This window comes from Pelodiscus sinensis, chromosome 4 (genome assembly GCF_052426305.1).
Source record: "Pelodiscus sinensis isolate ZL-2025 chromosome 4, ASM5242630v1, whole genome shotgun sequence".
In the NCBI taxonomy this organism is placed as follows: Eukaryota; Metazoa; Chordata; order Testudines; family Trionychidae; genus Pelodiscus; species Pelodiscus sinensis.
The window spans coordinates 23,920,867-23,939,692 of record NC_143055.1 but is presented as its reverse complement, the minus strand read 5'-3'; the positions used below and the strand labels follow the sequence as shown (position 1 = coordinate 23,939,692).

General features: G+C 41.0%; 1 protein-coding gene across 1 annotated transcript; it reads left to right on the top strand.

The window, feature by feature from the left end:
* Positions 1–1,188: 1,188 nt before the first annotated feature.
* Positions 1,189–7,582, top strand: S100P (S100 calcium binding protein P). The gene is made up of 2 exons (XM_006128221.5): positions 1,189–1,435; positions 7,267–7,582. The coding sequence occupies exons 1-2, from the start codon at positions 1,298–1,300 to the stop codon at positions 7,414–7,416; spliced, it is 288 nt and encodes a 95-aa protein (XP_006128283.1). The 5' UTR covers positions 1,189–1,297; the 3' UTR covers positions 7,417–7,582.
* The last annotated feature ends 11,244 nt before the right edge of the window (positions 7,583–18,826 follow it).

Sequence of the window (18,826 nt, the reverse complement as noted above, 5' to 3'; positions counted from 1 at the left end):
TGGGGCTGCAGTCCAGGCACCAGTGGCCTTTCACACTCCTAGGGAGCTTCTGGTGCTCATGTCCAGCTTCCCCAGTTGTGGAAGTCCCATGACACCCATAATACGCAAAATTACAGACTAGGGAGATGTGACCGGGAAGGTTACTTTGTGATTTCAGGATGAGTTCAATCACAATAGTTTTTAATGTTCCCATAACTAGGTCTTATTGCTCTATGATCTTTTGTGGGTGACATGCAATAGGCACTTGCTGAAGTTCAACCAGTTACAGATTTCTGTGAGTAATTAATTTTTGAAATTCCTTCAATTAAAAAAAAAGATCTGCCCACTCTGTAAATTATCATGAAGAGATGCCATGAAGACAGCAAAACTCAGTTTATCCTAATCTCAGCTGATAGAGGGTTCCAGAGCGAGGGGTCTTCTCTACACAATGTTTCTGGAAGCTTCCCTTTGGGTAAGGGTTCCATTTCATTGCTCTTGTAGGATACTGATGCTTTGACAGGCCCCTCAAAGCAATCTCTGAGATACAGTGAACATTTAAAAAATGTGGACTAGGCTCCTCAAGTCAATCACAAATCAGGAGTCACCACAGACTTATGAGGTTTTCGTGTGATTTTGTCTTTTAGAACCGATGATACTGCTATAAGGTTGAAATGACAAACTCTCTGTTGATGCATACCTAGGTCAATACTAAGCAGTTTAGTGACACATGAAGATTAATCTCTGCACTACCCAAGTTCCAAGATATCCATGTGTCAGCAGTGCAGGAAGAGAGAGGGTTTATATGAGTCTGTGTTCAATTAAAGTGCTGCCCAGGCCCTTGCACACAGCAGTATTCTGCCATTCAACTGGTTGTCGTTGTTTGAAAAAGATGGCAACTCTCAGAGTCCCTATAGCCACCCATTGCAATGAGCAGAAAGTAATTTGCTGTTCTTCCAGCATTGCAGGCAGATATACATTCTTTTAAAGGTTGGGCTGTTAGCCATTTACAGATTTATGCTTCTTATTCACACTGTGTATCTTGAAGGAGTGGCTGGTTTATGATGTACAATTTGTTGTTCCAGCTCTACCCTACTGATAAAGGTTGAATTTTGAATTGAATGTGTTTACAAAGGAATTTGGATTTCAAGCTGCACCTAGCAGGTGAAAAGTTGAACTTAAGGTATAGATATTTGCTAACTATGTCACTGTGAGATACGCTAGCTATAAAAAGCACTTCAGAATCAGTTCAGTCTCTATTCTCTACAAGAGAGCCAGAGGCTATTCACACAAAGAAGGAATCCAGAATCCAGAAGCAAAGATGTCTGAACTGGAAATTGCAATGGGAATGATCATTGATGTCTTTGACAAGTATTCTGGGGCTGAAGGCAACAAGCGAACCCTCACCAAAGGAGAACTAAAGACCCTTCTGGAAAAAGAGTTACCCAACTTCCTCTCGGTAAAGTGATGGTTCAGTATAGACTTGTAATAGACTTAAAGCAATATAGAGAGAAACACGTTTGGTGCTTTGTGCAGGGAATTGGTTGCAGAAATCATTAGCAATAAGGGAAGCCATTTGGTACCTTTTCTTCTGCATCATGTGACATCATGGTGTTGAAAGTGCAGGCACATCACAGAACTGAATGTGGCAGTCAGGGTTACTCCTTATTGTCAGCTTTACTGTATGTCTCATTTATCACTCTCTAGTTTTCAGGGCAATTGCATTTAAACAGAATACAGTATTTACTTTTTCAGAAGCCATTTGTTCCTGCTGTTTGCTCTATTTCAGAATTTGTAATTTTATAAGGTGTCATAATTAACTGCTGTAAAAAAAGATTGTTATGTTAACAATTGAATATTATGACATCATATGGGGAGTTTCCTGGTCTAGGCTTTTATAACACACTTCTTACTGTGAGGTGTGACCATGTATGGTATATAAACAGCAGTAGGATAGAGTAGATGAACTTGGAAGAAACTGATTATAAAGTGTCCTCCTAATAACAAATAAAGGGAAAGAACTAATGAAAATGATTAATAGAACAGCATTGTTAAATAATCATAATGTGCTTTTAACTGTTTTCCATGTATATCAATCTCTGTTTCTCTAGACATGTATTCCATGCTCTGCAGTGTGGTACCATGAGATACTTGCCATTCTTAAAAACCTACTATGTTGCATATTTTCTTGAAAATAATAATATTAGAGTTGTAGGGAGGGTTATGTAGAATGATTTTCCAGTTAAAAACACATTTTTCAGAAAACTGAAATTTCCCATGAGAAAATTTCAGTTTTGATTTTAAAAAAATCAATTTTTAATTGAGAAAATCAAAATGACAATTTGCCTGCTGCCCAGTGCAAGGCTCCTGTCTGACAAATGCTTTCCAGAAGGGCTATAGAGGCTGAACTCCCTTTCTTCTCCTCCAGGCTATCTGCACCAGATATAGAGAGCACTGGCATTCAGCCACCCCACCTTCTCCCCAGGTCTAGAACCAGAAAAACAGAAGGCTGGATAACTCTGCCTCCACACCTCCCTGTCTCAGGGCCAAAAGGCTGGAAAGGCTCTTGTCAATTTCACTTTCAAAATGAAGCTTTTTGTTCCAACCTAGGCACAATAGCGGAGATACCCATTTTCTGGCAAGCGCCAAATAATAAGTCTAAACTTGGCCATAGCCACTAATAATCCATTTCAAAAATTTGTGGCTTGACTTGCATTTAATTGTGTACATATATTTTTTGACTGTTATCCAGGGTTGTTTTTATCAGAACTTAATTCAGTAAAGCAAAATCATGGTTTCAGATACAAACACCTGGTTCTCACTGAGCTGAAACAGTTATGCATGCATTTGTGAGGGAAGAACTTGACCCATTAGGTCAAGCTGTTGTAATATGGAAGCATGCCTGTACCTGTGGCAAGAATCATTGTATCGTTTTGAAGATTTTTGAAGTTTTGAAGCAGCATAAAGAAGGCTAAACATGTTTTACTAAAATGGGCTGAATACCTGCTGAATAAACTTGCCAGCTGTCTACACTGGCCACTTGAATTTCTGCAAAAGCACTGACTTCCTACTATAAGAAATCAGTGCTTTTTGCGGAAATACTATGCTGCTCCCATTTGGGCAAAAGTCCCTTTTGCGCAAAACTTTTGTGCAAAAGGGCCAGAGTAGACAGCTGAGATTTGTTTTCCGCAAAAAAGCCCCGATCGCGAAAATGGCGATCGGGGCTTTTTTGTGGAAAAGCACGTCTAGATTGGCCACGGACGCTTTTCCGCAAAAAGTGCTTTTGCGGAAAAGCGTCCGTGCCAATCTAGATGCTCTGTTTCGAAAATGCTTTTAACGGAAAACTTTTCCGTTAAAAGCATTTCCGGAAAATCATTCCAGACTAGACGTAACCCAGAAGAAAACATACAAAAATTCACAAAAATCTTCCTTGCAAATTAACAAAGGTTAAAATCACAGCTCTTAATGTGCGTTAGGCTTCCCAGGATATAAACACAAAAGTTCACCTTCACTTCCCAATATTGGTTTTCCTTATTCACTGCACATCACTTTGATTTACTTGGCTGGAAGTGATAATAACATTAATTCTTGATTGTTTCCTTTTCTTTTACATCACTACAAATTCCAGAAAAGTGATGGGAACAAAGTCTGCTCTCACACATCCTAGTGCCTCACAGGAGTTACTTTTGTTTGCCTAAGTATAAACCCTTTCCCATTAATTACCAAGGCGTAGGGCAAAATGTTCAAAAAGTTACTTCCATTTTGTGCACCTCCAGCTCTGAACTTCCAAACAACTGTGCATGCATTCTTAGAGCACTAAGATCTGTATGTGATATGCAGTGATCACTTAGGGCATCAGCTACTTGCAAGAGAGCTACTTTATTGTGTACATCTACACATCAAATTAAGGCGTAAGTGTAGCACAGGTAGGCACATCCATGGTAGCTTTAATCTAGCATGGGTAATCAGAGTAATGAAGATGCGATGGCATGAACTTCAGTGCAGGCTAGCTGCCCCAGTACAACCTGCCAGAGACCCTGGACACAGACACGGGTCCACAAATAATTAATTGAATAATTGAAAATACACTCATTTATAAAAATACCTAAATCTGTTTATGGAAAAGAAAAAGGAATAAAATTTATGTCATATATTGTTCAGCCAGAACTAGTCACATACCTGAATTTGTAGTTGAGTTTTTGGCATAGCTCAGGTTATAATTCCTCGTTTAAAAAATAACATGAATCAGTGAAAAATAAAATAATGGTGACTGAATTAATTAGACTCTGACTCTGCAAACCCTTCAGAATTCAACAAAGGTAAGTATTCACCATATAACTGCTCAATATTTACATATTTTTTGTATTTGTATAAAATCTAGCTTCAGCAAAACCATGGTACTTTAAAAACAACAAACAGTCTAGCAGCACCTTAAAGACTAACAAAACATGTAGATGGTATCACGAGCTTTTGTGGGTGAAGTGGGTTGTGCTCATGAAAGCTCATAATACCATCTACATGTTTTGTTCGTCTTTAAGGTGCTGTTAGACTCTTTGTTGTTTTTTAATTTTTTCCAGTTACAGACTAACTTGGCTACCCTCTAAAGCTTTTGAACATAGTATTTTAGTTAATTATATTTTATAGGTCTGTACTGCCATCCTCTGTTTATTATAAAAATTGCATCTTCTATGTTCATTGGAAACAACTATCATCAGGGCTCCAGATTAGAGCTGATTTTTTTTTCAGTCAAAAATTCATATTTGGCAAAATCAAAATGTCTCATGAATTTGTGTTGATTTAGCTCCACGGTAAATGTTATAAAAATCAGAAAAACTCAAAACATTTCAATATTTTCTAATCATTTTTTCTTGCATTTTATTTTAAATATTTAAAACATTTTAGAATGGATAAAATTAAAATAAAGCATTTCAATTTTGCTTTAACCTAACCATATTTTTCATACTTTTTGAAATTGTCAGCATACCAGTGCGTCCATTATTCACCCAGCTCTACTCAAGCTAAAAGACCTGTTGAAAGTCTTTTCAAAAAATTACATTCTGAAAATAAGTTATTTGGGCCTGGAAATTGTCATGTTTAATCTCAGTCCAAAGATGAATTGTTGTGGACAGTTTGAAATAAGTTGGTCAATTGTAATTATGATAGACTGAAAACAAAAGGACATGACCAGGACACTATTTTTTCATCCCATAACTCAAAATTAGCTTTACTAATGCTTTAAAATCTGCCTTATTTATGCACAGTGCTTCTGGCTAACATGTTCAAGTCACTAAGATCAACTGGAACACTCAAGATGAAAATCCCAAAATGTTCACATGAGAGGCTGCACACAGGATGTTCTCTGTGAAGAGACCTTATTTCAATGCTTCCACTCTTGATGGAACAGAGCTTGTTCTTTGACCTTCTAGTATATTTAAAATACATGTATTTCATTAAGGTTCTATTTATTTATTTATGTTGAGGGAGTAGGCTGCATAAGGATTTTTTTTTAAATTCAGAGGGGAAGTGTAGGAGGAAGAAAGAGCCTGAAGCATGGACCTGGTGCTTGAACAAAAGTAAGCAAGAGTAATAGACAGGCCATGTCAAAAGCAGATATTTACCTGTAAGTCAATGTCTCTTGGCACTAGAACTGCTAGCACTGATAGAAGCACATGAAGTATGTAAATACATTCCACCAGGACTGTACAGAGACACCCAACTGAGTACATGGTAAAATAGTTTGAAACAACAAGAGTGAAAGCATAACAAAAGGTAGTGAATAGGAATGCTTTGGAGCAGTGTTTCTTAAATTGTGTTCCGTGGCACACCGGTGTGCCACGAGGCAGTCAGAGGTGTGCCCCGGAGAACAACAGAATTCAAAATGGCCACCAAAAAAATCCTTGGTGTTCCTCATTAAAAAAAAACTATTGGTTGGTGTTCCTCATTCTTAAAAAGTTTAAGAAACACCACTTTGGAGAAAAGTACAAGGAGAGGTACCAATTGTGTCATTAGTGCATAAAATAATATGTGCAATGGGTATCATAGATAGTTAATTTCTATCTATAAATATTGGGGTACCTTGATTTAATTATTTGGCCAGTTTAGGGGGGCTTAGTGAAATCCATACTATCGATTGAGCCTTGTCCATTGTCCCAGGTACAAATACATAGGGGCTCAAAGGTCATCTGGCTACCGACACCTATTAATGTACTCCATTCGACAATAAACCTGACTCAGGTGTCTTTGTATCTTATTTGAGACTGTGGTCTTTGGGGGCTCTTGTGAAGTCTATTATGCTAGCTACCTGCACAAAGCTGGCATGATATATATTGGGAGCATATAAAAATGCACACAGCCAAATGTTTATCATCACTGATGAAGCAGATCTGTCAGGACACCACACCAGTGAATCTTGAATTTATTATATTGCCATCTTGAACTACTACAGGAAGATTTTAGCTGGGGTTGGAATATCTAGTTAAATATCTTTAGCATTATGCAAGTTTGATCTTTAAACAAACGCAAGTAGAGTACATGCACCTATAAATTTATTGATAGCTACAGGATTTATTTATTCTTTCCATGTATATAAATTTAAGGACAAGATTTGGGTCACACGCCTTCTAAATGACTCTGTCTGTCTCTGTCTCTCTCCTGCTCCAAGGCATTGTCCTTAATGAGAGGAGAATTTAGGCCCCATACTCTTCCAAATATTGTTCTGTTTTCTCCAACAAGATCGACAAGTTACACCATTATCCTGATTAAATTATTGAGCCTTGCATTAGCATTCACATAACACCTGTTTCACAGTTCCACATATCTTACTATGAGCTAGTGTAATGACTCAGCAGAAAAAAAGCCTTGGGGAAATCAACAAGGATTTTTTTTTCCTGAAGGGATATCTATAACCAGAAATCAAAACAAGTTAACTGAAGCAAAACACAATAATAGAAAATATGTTAACTCTAGATTTAGCCAAATCCGATATCAATTAAATTTGTGAAGCCCTTTTCTTCACCCCCGGCCCCACATATTACTCCTTCTGCCTCCCAGGCAACCCATCGGTGGTTAGTTAGTCTCTTAACCACCTGTGGAAAGAAACTGAACTGAAGTTAACACTTTCGTAACTGGGGACCAGGTGGTGCCCCTATGTTCAACACACACTTGTACTAAGATATTTGGATGCACATTCCATTATGTCTGTTGTTCAAGTTATTTATAATTTTGCTGCTGCTTTTAGGGCCTCAGAATAAATTGCATGTCTCACTATGGACTGCTTCTTTTCTCTTTTAGTCGGTGAAAGATAAGGAAATTGTTGACAAACTCTTCAAGGGTCTGGATGAAAATGGAGATTCTGAAGTAGACTTCAATGAATTTGTCATCTTTGTGGCAACCATGACTTGCTGCTGTCATAAATATTTTGAGCAGAAAGGATCCAAATGACTGGAAAAGAGCTCATAAGAAACTGGTCTTTTTCTGTATTCCATATACTATGTTATTGCTAGCTTTATTTGCTCCATGTACTGAAATACTGTTTAATCATACTTTGTTTACTACTTCATGTCTTGCATGTTAAGTTTCTCCTCCTTCATATAAAATACTAGCTTTAGCATTCTTGTTGTGTATTTCTCTCTCTCTCTCTCGGAAAAAAATGTGGTTTATACCTCTTCATTTTTAAAACTCTGTTCTTATTCATAATGGAGAACTTCATCCTAGAACTCCCTAAGGAAAACAGCTGATGGAGGTATAGTGCTCTGATTGTGTCAGTCCACTGAGCCTCAGTTGGTCGAGGCTTTCCCTCTATGGGATTTTAGAGTAAGGCCTCATCTGCATACACAAAATGTATCTCGTTAGCACTATCAGTATTGTTAAGGTCTAATAGCTACAACCTCTTTAGAGTAGATGTGCTTATATCATTTGAAAGGTGCCTTTATGACAGTATGTCTCCATAATAGGGATCGCATGGTATACATATGTAATATGCATTGGTAAAAAAGCCTTGGGTAGACCAGGCCCAAATTACAGTGTCTGTTGCTTCTCCAACAACTGATGGAAGCACTTAGGTGTAGGGATTCAAAGTGCTAATCAAGTTGGGGGAAAGAACGTGTGCAACTTCTCTTGTTTGAACACTTATACTGTGAACGTCCTTAGGTTCCCAAACACTTTACAAAATGAATTTATCCTCACTGCTCTTCTGAGAGGTATTATCATTGTTTGACACAAGAGAAAACAAAGGGGCAGTGGAATTAGTTCATGTTTTCCTAAATACATGTTCAATATGAGGGCATTGTGTATGTAAAATCACTGTGACCACAGTGCAACTGAAAATATACACATGCAGTATTGTGAAATTCTGGTCGAATGTCACACAGGAAGTCAGTGGCAGAGCCAGAAGTAGGACCCAGATCATTTAAGTTTAAGCCTGTGCTTTAACTACAAGACAATCATTTTCCTGACAAGTCCTGTTAGGGTGAGAATTGTCTGGCCTAGGTTGTGTATCTTGAAGTAGGACTAAATCCTACTTCAGCACTAATTGCACCTGTGCTAACCACAGCAATTCTGAAGAAAAGCTGGATGGTTGGTATGTTAATTTGTATAGCAACTCTCAAAGCATCAACTTTGAGCAGAAAAGGGAAGGGGCACAACATTATTTTCTGGCCACATTGTAAGTCTGACATTCTTCCTTTTGCCTGGCCATCTTCTGCCCCCTCAAGCAGAGCTCACGTTGCCTTCAACTCTGAACCTAGAGCTTGTCTACATGGTGAAGGAATTAGGGCGGTCATCTGATTAGTTTTTAACCATCTTGGTCCATTTTTTTTACTGCCTGGACAGTTGCCAGTGAAGATTTGCCAGGTTATTTTTGCTCTCTCCCTGCTCCCCAGCACTAGGAGTGAAAGGGGAGGAAATACTCAGCAAAGACTTCCCTGGGCATGGCTCTTTAAAACCAAAGCCTTCCCTGGGGCACTGGACTGTTTCCCCCTTCTTCCCAGTAAGCTCCAGGGTCAGCTGGATTCTCTCTTGCCATCTTTATTATGGGGCCACCTTCCTTGCTGGTTGCTTGCAGATTTTACAGGACCTGGAGCTGCCTTTCTCTCCTGCTACACAAGAGCCTGGAGAGCAGTGACGGGTGGGAAAAGTTACAGCCTCTCTGCCACCTACCACTTGCATCACTGCTGTCATGAGGTACGGAAAACAGGCCGGGGTATGGTTTTCTGTACATCTGAGATCCAGCCCTAGCAATGCTCACAACGGGGGAGGGGAAGGCAAAGGGAGTGGAGGGTGTGGTTTCTAAGGTGCACTAATGTATTGCACATAAAGAGGACTGTGCAGACCGTACTGGTGCACACTAATGATCCCCTATTGTGTATTATGCTCTAAAGCTGCTTTTCTGTCACTCCTCATATTCTAATGAAATACTGTTGTAATACACTGGGCGGAGGAGCTGAGAGAAACCATGCATAGCTCCACTGCCATCTAATGGAAGCAATCACACCTCAGCTGTGGTATAGTTTCTACGCTGCTAAGAACATTTAGAAATTCTCATTAGCTCAAGTAGTAGAGTCCTGTTCGTTCAGATCAGGAAAAGCTGAGTTTTATCCCTCTGCCACTGAAGCTGCAAGTGACCATGATGCAGAACACTGAGATAATTGCAAAGTTCCTACATGGCTGTAAATTTGTAACAACAAACAAATCTCACACATAGTTAATTGGAATTAACAGTTAGCTGCTTTACACTGAGGTGTTGATTTTTCTCAAAGAAAACTTTGCTGCATAGTAAAAATTATGAAAATATACTAAACTCATATCCATCCAAAAATCCCAAACTGGTTTCCTTCTCTCTTAGGCACTTCCAAATGTTTTAGGGTGCCTGCACCATACTTTTCAGATTTTACACAGATGTCTCTTCTTGGTATCTTACCATGGGTCCTCGAAAGCTATGATTACAATAAAATCCTGTATCCTTTCCTAATACACTCTACACCCCTTTCATAGGGAGCCTCTGACACAGCCACCTATCCAGAGAACACTATTTTCCTTACTTTAGTATCAGTTAAACAAAATTACAAACACAAAATTATGTATTAATGTAATGATTAATTACAGCAGTCTAGATAGATAGTGTTTGTTGAAATATATCTGATTTATCTTGAATTTTTCAGTGTATTTTATTCTTGTTTTAGTCTAGCACTTGGTGGTTACTATGAATTTATTTTTACCAGTAAATGTCACTACATTCAACTCCTTTATGACCCAAGAAGCTCACAATATAATGAGCCATTATTGAGCCAACTGGAGCAGGCTGAATTTAGATGCCCAATGGCAGAATTTAAGTAAAATATCTGCCTCCATTAATAAACTATGTAAGAGTGCTGTAGTGTGATTCTAAACTTTATTCACATCCATTTTCAATTCACCTTTCACAGGACACATTGCTGACACACAAACTACTTGTCTTATGAGCCCTGCCCATAACAGCATAAAGATAAACCTTTTCTAATGCCTTAAAATAGAAGAACTTAAAACAGTTTAAATAACAATACCTAGCTCTTAAAGCATTTATCAGTAGATGTCAAAGTGCTTTACAAAGGAAGATAAGCATCATTATCTCCATTTTACTGCTGGGGAAACTGAGGTACAGACAGGTAAAGTGTCTTGTCTAACATTATCCAGCAGGCTAGTGGCTGAGCTGGGAATGAATGCCACATCTCAATCCAGTGCTCTATCTACTAAGACAGACTTGTGATGAACTAAAATATTTTCACAGCCATGACAGAGTATCCAAACTATTCCTTGATATGTCACTTCAGATTTGCTTTGAAATGAAGTAAGTATTATCCTTCATGCTCTTTATTCCAACATAGGTCCTAGTCCTACAAACACTTCTGTGTGTACTTAGCTTTATTACCAAGAGTAATCCAGTTTCAATGGGGTTACTCACAGTCATAACATCAAACACAAACATAAGTGTTTTCAGTATTGTGGCCTTGCACTGTAGTCTGGAAAGAGTCAACAAAGCTGCCCCAAATCACTGGGAGCTGTGAATGCTCAATTCCAGAGAAAAAGGGAGTTAAAGGGCAAAACTACAACCTAGTGCAAAATATTCTGTTCAGTTTAGTACTGAACATTCAACGAGTGGCTCCTCACTCAGTAAGCCCAAAGAGGAAATGATTCAAGAATAAAAATTAACTTTCTATTCTCACGTCCCCTTTAATGAAACTGAACTTCCCAATGTATTACTTATCCCCAAGATGTTGCCAATGAAGTTACTTTATACTCCTGCCATATACCTCACCCATGGGCCTTCCACAGGACTATGAACTCCCAGTTTAAACCCAAAGTAATCCCAGAATGCATTCTGTGCTTCTTGCTCAGAGGAAGCCCCCAGAACTGTGAGTGTTAAGCAAAATCTTTTTAGGACACTAGTAGGAAATATGTGAAGTAGCTGCACAAATAAGGAGCAGACATCGCTTTGACCAGGTAAAGGGAAGTTTACTTCACTCCCATGTGACAGGGTATACTTACCCCCACACTGTTCTTACAGGGGTTAACCATGCCCTGCAGACCGAAGAAGCCACACCCTTCGCAATTGCTGGGCATGCTCCAGTGGGAGGCAAACTAAAATAGAGGGTATCCCACCTCAGTCTGGACTGACAGAAGAGCGGAGTGCAGGGGTGTTGCAGTGTAAACACTACCTGGGACAGTGAAGCACACCCACTAGGAGTGTGCGTTACAACACCATCTGTCCAGAAGCTGTCAGAGCCTCAGGCCATGGAGACCAGCTATGCCAAGACCCAGGATAGTGTCCAGTTGTCCACTGAAGCCCATGGGGGGAAGGAGTTACTGGAAGTGTGGCCCGTCAAGTACCCCCAAGGAGATGGAGGACCTGCAGAGTATGCAGCAAGAAGAACAGAGTAGGAAGTAGCCTGGAGGACTTAGACACTGATTTGGTTGTGGTACCAGGAATAGAGCCTGTGTGTTTGGATAGGTAACCCAATGGAGGATCTCCTTGCCACTGACAGGGCTTTGGGCTGGGACCTGGTGGAATAGGGAGGGCCTGGGTCCCTCTACCGTGGCTGTCAACCCCACTAGTGGGTGGCAGTCTGCTCCCTTCTGGCTGCAAGGCTCTGACGCAGTGTGGGTACCTTGTTGGTTGCTAGGTTTGGGCTGTGGGTGACCCCCACTGGCTGCTCTCTGTACCACGGCCCAGCCGAGTAGCTGATGGGACAGGGAGGTAACCTGTTCTACTGGTTACCTCCTAGGGAGAGAAACAAAGAAAGGTGGAATGCCGCCCCTGGCTAGGGGGCAGGACTGGAAGGGATGGTTTGGTTAGTGTCTGTCTGGGATCATGGAGGAGACAGCCTAGGGAAGGGGCTGGAATTTAGGGGCCCAGTCTCCCCCACCTCAAGGGGGGGGGCTGAGGCATCCTAGGCCTGCCCTGTAACCAGATTACATCTGTGCTGTGCTGTATCCTGGAGAAGCAATAAACTCCCTCTATTCTACTAGCTGGTGGAGTCTGTTCGTGCCACTACGGGGGTGCAGGAGACAGGGAAACGCCAACACGCTGTCACAAAGGCCCAAGCTTATTGCTGACTTGCCATCGTCAGGAGACTTGGGAACCCTGGCCGGTGAGGGCTGCCTGCTCTATTGACTGATCACTAGATCATATGGTCTGGCAGCAGATGGGTGCCATACCGATGCCCCCTGATGGAATATATTTACCCTGCAATGCCCTATAAAATGTTTATATTAGGTATGGTTCTAGCATTAGGCAGGGCTTGAGAGTGGCTTTTATTTCTAAAGATTTGCTGTTCTTCTTCCAACTTCTCCTGTTGTAGGAAAGCACTAAAATAAAAAGCTGATATTCTTTAGTGATAGTTTGATCAAATAAAGCAGTTTATGTACCTTAACTTAGACAATGAACCAAATGTTTCTGCTTATTTCATTGCTTTTGGGGCTCTTCAAAAGAGCTGACAACCTCTAATTTAGCTACCACTTTAAGAAAATCTAGAAATGAAGTTAATTATCCTAATAGTTTCATTTCATTCCATTGCTGGTCTGTTGCAGTAGATGTTTTAAACTTTCAGTAGGATATTGTCACGGTTAGATCTCAGCTATGACCTACTGAACTTCTTCTGAAGTCTGTGTAGCAAGATCTAGTAATTACAGCTATGTTGGGCTTTGTTTGGTTGCCCTGTTCTCTAACCCAAATCAGTTAGATTTCCAGCAATCATAAACTAACAAACAAGTCTTATCCAGCAGAGTAAAACATCTTTGGTAAGGATTTGAGCATCATGCTTCCAAGGGACTATTGTATCTGTATGACAACAATATTTATGGAGAATATTTAGTAACAACCCTCTTAAATATATTTTTCCGTCTGAGTTTCCACTATCCTTCTTAGACTTACAACATCTATTTTCCTTTCCTCCTCTCACCAATCTGAAAAACCTCAGCTCACATCTCCAGTAGGGCATCCTTGTTCTCTAGGAGCCTCATTTCTCTGTGGATGTTCTACAGCTCTCTGACAAGCATAGGGGAGGAGAGGGAATATCTGACAATATGCTGTAGGATTACATAACTGAATGATCTGTAAATAAGCTTAATGTCTGTCTGATGACCCTTTCCATGGCATTCCTACAGGTAGGAGGTTTTTTATTAGTTTATAACTTTCTATTTGGGTGCAATTACCAGTAACATTTTCTCTCATTTTAAAGTAGCCTGAAATGGGCTCTCTGAATTGTTAGAGGAGGGCAGCAACTGACTGATGCACACAGAAGGAGCAAAAGATCGCTGATTCCTAAAGGGAGCAGAGAAATAGCGAGGTATTCCAGATCAGATGAAAATGCTTTCAGTGTCTATTGATGTTTAATCAGCAAAGAGGTCACTGTTGCACTTCTCAATCATCCCTTGTTATGGGGGTTGACCCTCTAAGTTCCACACAGATTCATTAATATTTCACTTTTGTCATTGTAAATAATTAATATGCACATATTAAGTCACAAAGGTGACAGGAAATAGTATATGCTAAAGACATTGAGTCTACATCATTCTAAGTGCCCTGCACTATTCTTTTGTGTCACATTTAGCTTAGGAAGTCCTGATTAAGGAAATGAATTCTTCTCTTTACCCCAAGACAGTAGCCAAGTACCGCCCTTGCTTCCCAAACACAGATCAGTCCACACAAGAGATCCATTTCCTTTACACTACAGTACAGTTACATGACAGACACATTTCCACCACTCTATACTGGAAACCTACTGACCGCTACACTTACTTTCATGCCTCTAGCTTCCATTCCAGATACATTTCTCAATCTATTGTATTCAGCCAAGCCCTAAGATACAACTAGATTTGCTCAAATCCCACAGACAGAGACAAACTCCTACAGGATCTATATAGAGCATTCTTAAAACTGAAATACCCACCCAGAAAAGTGAAAAAACAGATCGACAGAGCCAAAAGAGTACCCAGACATGAACTACTTTAAGAAAGGCCCAAAAGAGAAAACAACAGAATTCCACCGACGAAGCCATGTAGATTTGTTTGTTCAGCAAAGAGAAATGAAGCTGTGATTTAAATAATCGTGGCTTCATTTAAATTTAAATGGCTGCCGCGCTGAGCCGACAAACAGCTGATCTGAACGCTAGTCTGAACGCTAGTCAAACAGCGCGCTAGTCTGAACGCTCCCCTGCCTACATGAAAGCCCTTTATCAACCTCCTCGGTAAACCTCATCCTACAAGGCATAACGGTGAGGTCGATAAAGGGCTTTCAGGTCGGCGCGGGAGCGTCCAGACTAGCGCGCTGAGCCGACAAACAGCTGATCAGCTGTTTGTTAGCTCAGCGCAGCAGCCATTTAAATTTAAATGAAGCCGCGATTATTTAAATCGCGGCTTCATTTCCCTTTGCTGATCAGCCTAATCTACATGGCTCCATCGATGGAGCCATGTAATTTAGATACACCCCTACAGTCCACAATTTAAACCCCTCCAACGCATTATCAACAATCTACAACCTATCCTGAAAAATGACCCCTCACTGTCAGAAGCCTTGGGGGAAAGGTCAGTCCTTGCCTACAGACAACTCCCTAACCTCACAAATTCTTTCCAGCCACCAGGCAACACACCTCCATCATAATCATCCAGGAGCTCACCCCTGAAAAAAGCCCTGGTGCCAATTCATTAATGGATATCCAAGTCACCATGTTGTTTCAGACCAGTTCCACAAGCCAAATACACAGGGAAGGATTGGAACTTAACTTAATTTACAAGTTTAATTCTTATGCAAATAGTATGAACAGGGACATTGGCTGGCTCGCACACTACCTTTCACATCCTAATGAGTTAACCAACCAAACAATGGAGGTGCTAATTGTTCTTATCAGCCTCTTGTAACTACTTGAACCAGCTACTCAATGTTGCTCTCTCTTTTTCACCCCCTCCTTTTCTCTTTTTATTTTTTTTGTTCTCAAACCTCCCCCCTTTATTTATTCTTGGATCTGAACTTCTAATACTCCAGTCATCTGAAGAAATAGGTTGCATCCACGAAAGCGCATGATACCCTCTACATGCTTTGTTAGCCTTTAAGATGCTATTAGACTATTCATTGTTTTTTTAAGTTTTTTCTGCAGGGACAGTTAATTTCTGCAGGCAGAAGATACAGAAGTAAATGACTTCAAAGGAGAAGATGAGGCACACTTAATATTTAGGGTATGTCTACACTAGGAAATGATTTTGAAATAACTAAATTTGACTTAATAACTCCTGATTTTACAAAATCAAAATAGCTTGTCCCCATTACGGGAAAGCCTCAAAATTAGTCCGAGGCAGACTCCTTTAATGTGAACGTGCTACCTCACCTTAGTGCCCCAGAAAGCACTAGGGAGTAATTCATTCAAATTACTCTGGGGAGTAGTTATTTCAAAATTGCGGCACCAGAGAGTCCACACTAATGCTATTTTGAAATAAGTATTTCAAAATTAGCATTATTTTCCAAGGAAAGCAGGAGTACAGATGTCAAAAGAAGTGGCCCGTTATTTCAAAATAATGGGGTTGGTAGTATGGACGTTCTGCTTATAAATTTGATCTCTGGGGTATTATTTAGAAATTATTTATACCAGGAATTACAGACCGGAATCAGAGCTGGAATAAGGGAGTTGCAGCCACTTACACCCCAGCCACTTATACCCCACCTGAATTTGTCCTAATACAGAAAGGACAAGAAGGAGAAAGTAAGTGAAGTGGAAGATCAGTCCCTTATAACTGAAGCAAAAGACCCCTGTTCTGGCCCCCTTTTTGTTAACTGGTATGATGTAGTCAGTTTGGGTACGTCTACACTTGTTCCCTAGTTCAAACTAGGGATGCAAATGTAGCCGACCGAAATTGCTAATTTGAATTAGGGAGCAAGTGTAGACGTACCCTTCCAGTGGAGCACCCTGTCGGTGCAGTGAGTATTGTATTCGTGTTCTGTGCTGCTCAGTCTTACAGCCCAGAGAGAATGAACACCTTAGCAGCTGAGTGTAACCATGTTTGTGAGCCAGGCTTGGGCTACGCCAATTACTTTGGTAGAGCCAACAGACCCTCATTGTGGCAGAAGGGATTGAACCTGTAATCTTATGGACTAAAGCCACATGCTTGTACAGCATAAGCTAAAAGCCAGAAGAAGATCGGCAAGAGCTGCAGAGTAGGCTTCACTCTCCCTTGTCAGTGAGCTCAGTACTTCTGGGTTAACTTCTATAGTGGGCCATTTTGTTGCATAGCTCAATCACACAAAATGAAACTTTGTGTAAGGTTTGATGATATCTGCTTTAAGGCGAGGCGATCTTCAGTAAAAACAATACAAAATAAACTAGCTTATTTTCTTCTTTAGGGCTTTGTCTACAGAAGTATGGATGCTGGATGCAGATCTACCCAAAGGCAACCTGTTTCTTAATAGCATAATGTTAGTTAAACCAAAATGAGAGAGAGAGAGAGAGCTATTTCTGAGACCTCAGGTTTTAAAGAGTTAGTTCCTACATCTCACATCTAAATGTCTATCTAGTGATTAGGGCCGGACGGAGGTATGGGCGAGCCAGGCAGCTGCCCAGGGTGCCAACCCACGGGGGGCACCTGATGGCAGCGGTAAGGGCCACGCGGCGTCCCTTACAGCTGCCATCAGGAGCCACGCGCCTGGCTCCCGCAGCTCCGGCCCCGCAGCGCTGGATAGCAGCGCCCTTGCCCCTATGGCTGCGGGGCCATACACGGCCTGGCGTGTGCGTTAGCAGCGCTGGCCGGGCTGGGCAGGGCAGCGCATGCGCCGTGTGCCCTGGAGGCGGGCCCGCGCCCCCGGGGGAGGGGGCCACACATGCGCCCTGTGCCCGGGGACAGCGCCGCATGCCCGGGCCCAGGGCACCAAAAGTGTGGCCAGACAGCCCGCCTCCATCACATCCATCTTATTTGCCTTCCTAAAGCATACAGGACAGAGAAGGAGCAATAAAATCAGCATAGTCTATGCTGGCTCATCTGATCCTGAGAAGCTGAAACATAGATATGAGGAGAGATCAGGATATGCGAGACTGCCACCGGCTGGCACCTATGTTGATTCGAACACACACACAGTCCCTGGAAGAGGAATTTCCCACTGAGAAAAGAATCCCCAGTAATTCCAATTTAGTTATCTCTCTTACAAGTGTAAATTAAGTTCACAACTCCCTTGTAAGAACTGGTCTCACAAAAGACAGACCAGCCCCATTTGGCATGACAGACAAGAAAGAGAAATACGTGACCCCATGAGTATAAAAGATGGGCCCAGCACACACTCACTTTGAGTGTCATTCTACCCTCTACCTGCTGGTCGGGTTAGGTGTTTGACCTCCCGAGGTTCTATGGGGTTGCCCACCTCGTATTTTCGTCTTTCCTAGGAATTGAGGGACCGGCCCTGGCCTGACATGCTGGAGTCGAGAGGCACAGAAGGGGGTAAAAATTGTACCTGGATGTGGTCCTCTGTCTTAAGTGTACACACATAGAAAGAGTAAGCTGTTACTTGGTACCATTATTTCTATTTTTCTATCTTTATCTTCTTTGTAACTATTTTTAAGATCTATATTTTGCTAGCAGTATCTATATTTTACTAGTAGTTAAGAAATAGAGCAATAGCCATTGTAACCATATGATTTATAAGCTTCTTTAATAAACCTGTAACTGTTTAAGTTTTAACCTGACTCCTTCAGTTGCTGTAATAGAACCAAGCACAATTTAAAAGAACTTCAGCCGGTCTTAAGGGACAGATATAGGGAGCCCTGACCGTCGGCTGACAAAAAGGACTCGGGCCGGCCCTGCTAGTGATCATTTTACAGTGATAGATGTGGTAGTTCCCTTTCGCAGATAGGTCTGGGATTCTCTGACTCGCCCTTCAGCTCTCACACAATCTCTTGCCAATCTCTTTCAACTGAAGTGGGTTTTGCCCATGAAAGCTCATGATACTATGTATATTTTTGTGAGTCTCTAAGGGCTCATCTAGAGTACGCTAAAGTGTCGAAAGAGGATATGCAAATTCCACGCAAACTTGCATATCTTATTCTGATCTCACTTTCGAAAGTGGCGCTTTTGAAAATGAAAGTAGTCTGGATGCATTTTTCTTCCTCAAAAAATGAGGTTTACATGGCTTTTAGAAAAAGGGCTAGGAGTTGCCAAAAAAAACTGCTTTCGAAAGTGAGATTGGAAGAAGATATGCACATTCCCACGGAATTTGTATATCCTCTTTCGACACTTTAGCATAGTCTAGATGAGCCCTAAGAGTACATCTACACTGTGGTGCTATTTCAGGATACTTCTGATATCCCAAAATAGCTATTCCACGTCTTTGAAACAAACCTGT

What these genes read in the sequence shown, in the direction of transcription:
- S100P (XM_006128221.5), top strand. Translation starts at nt 1,298, where the DNA reads ATGTCTGAACTGGAAATTGCAATGGGAATGATCATTGATGTCTTTGAC. An exon ending in AGTTACCCAACTTCCTCTCG is followed by an intron (nt 1,436 to 7,266) that starts GTAAAGTGATGG and finishes TTTCTCTTTTAG; the next exon opens with TCGGTGAAAGATAAGGAAAT.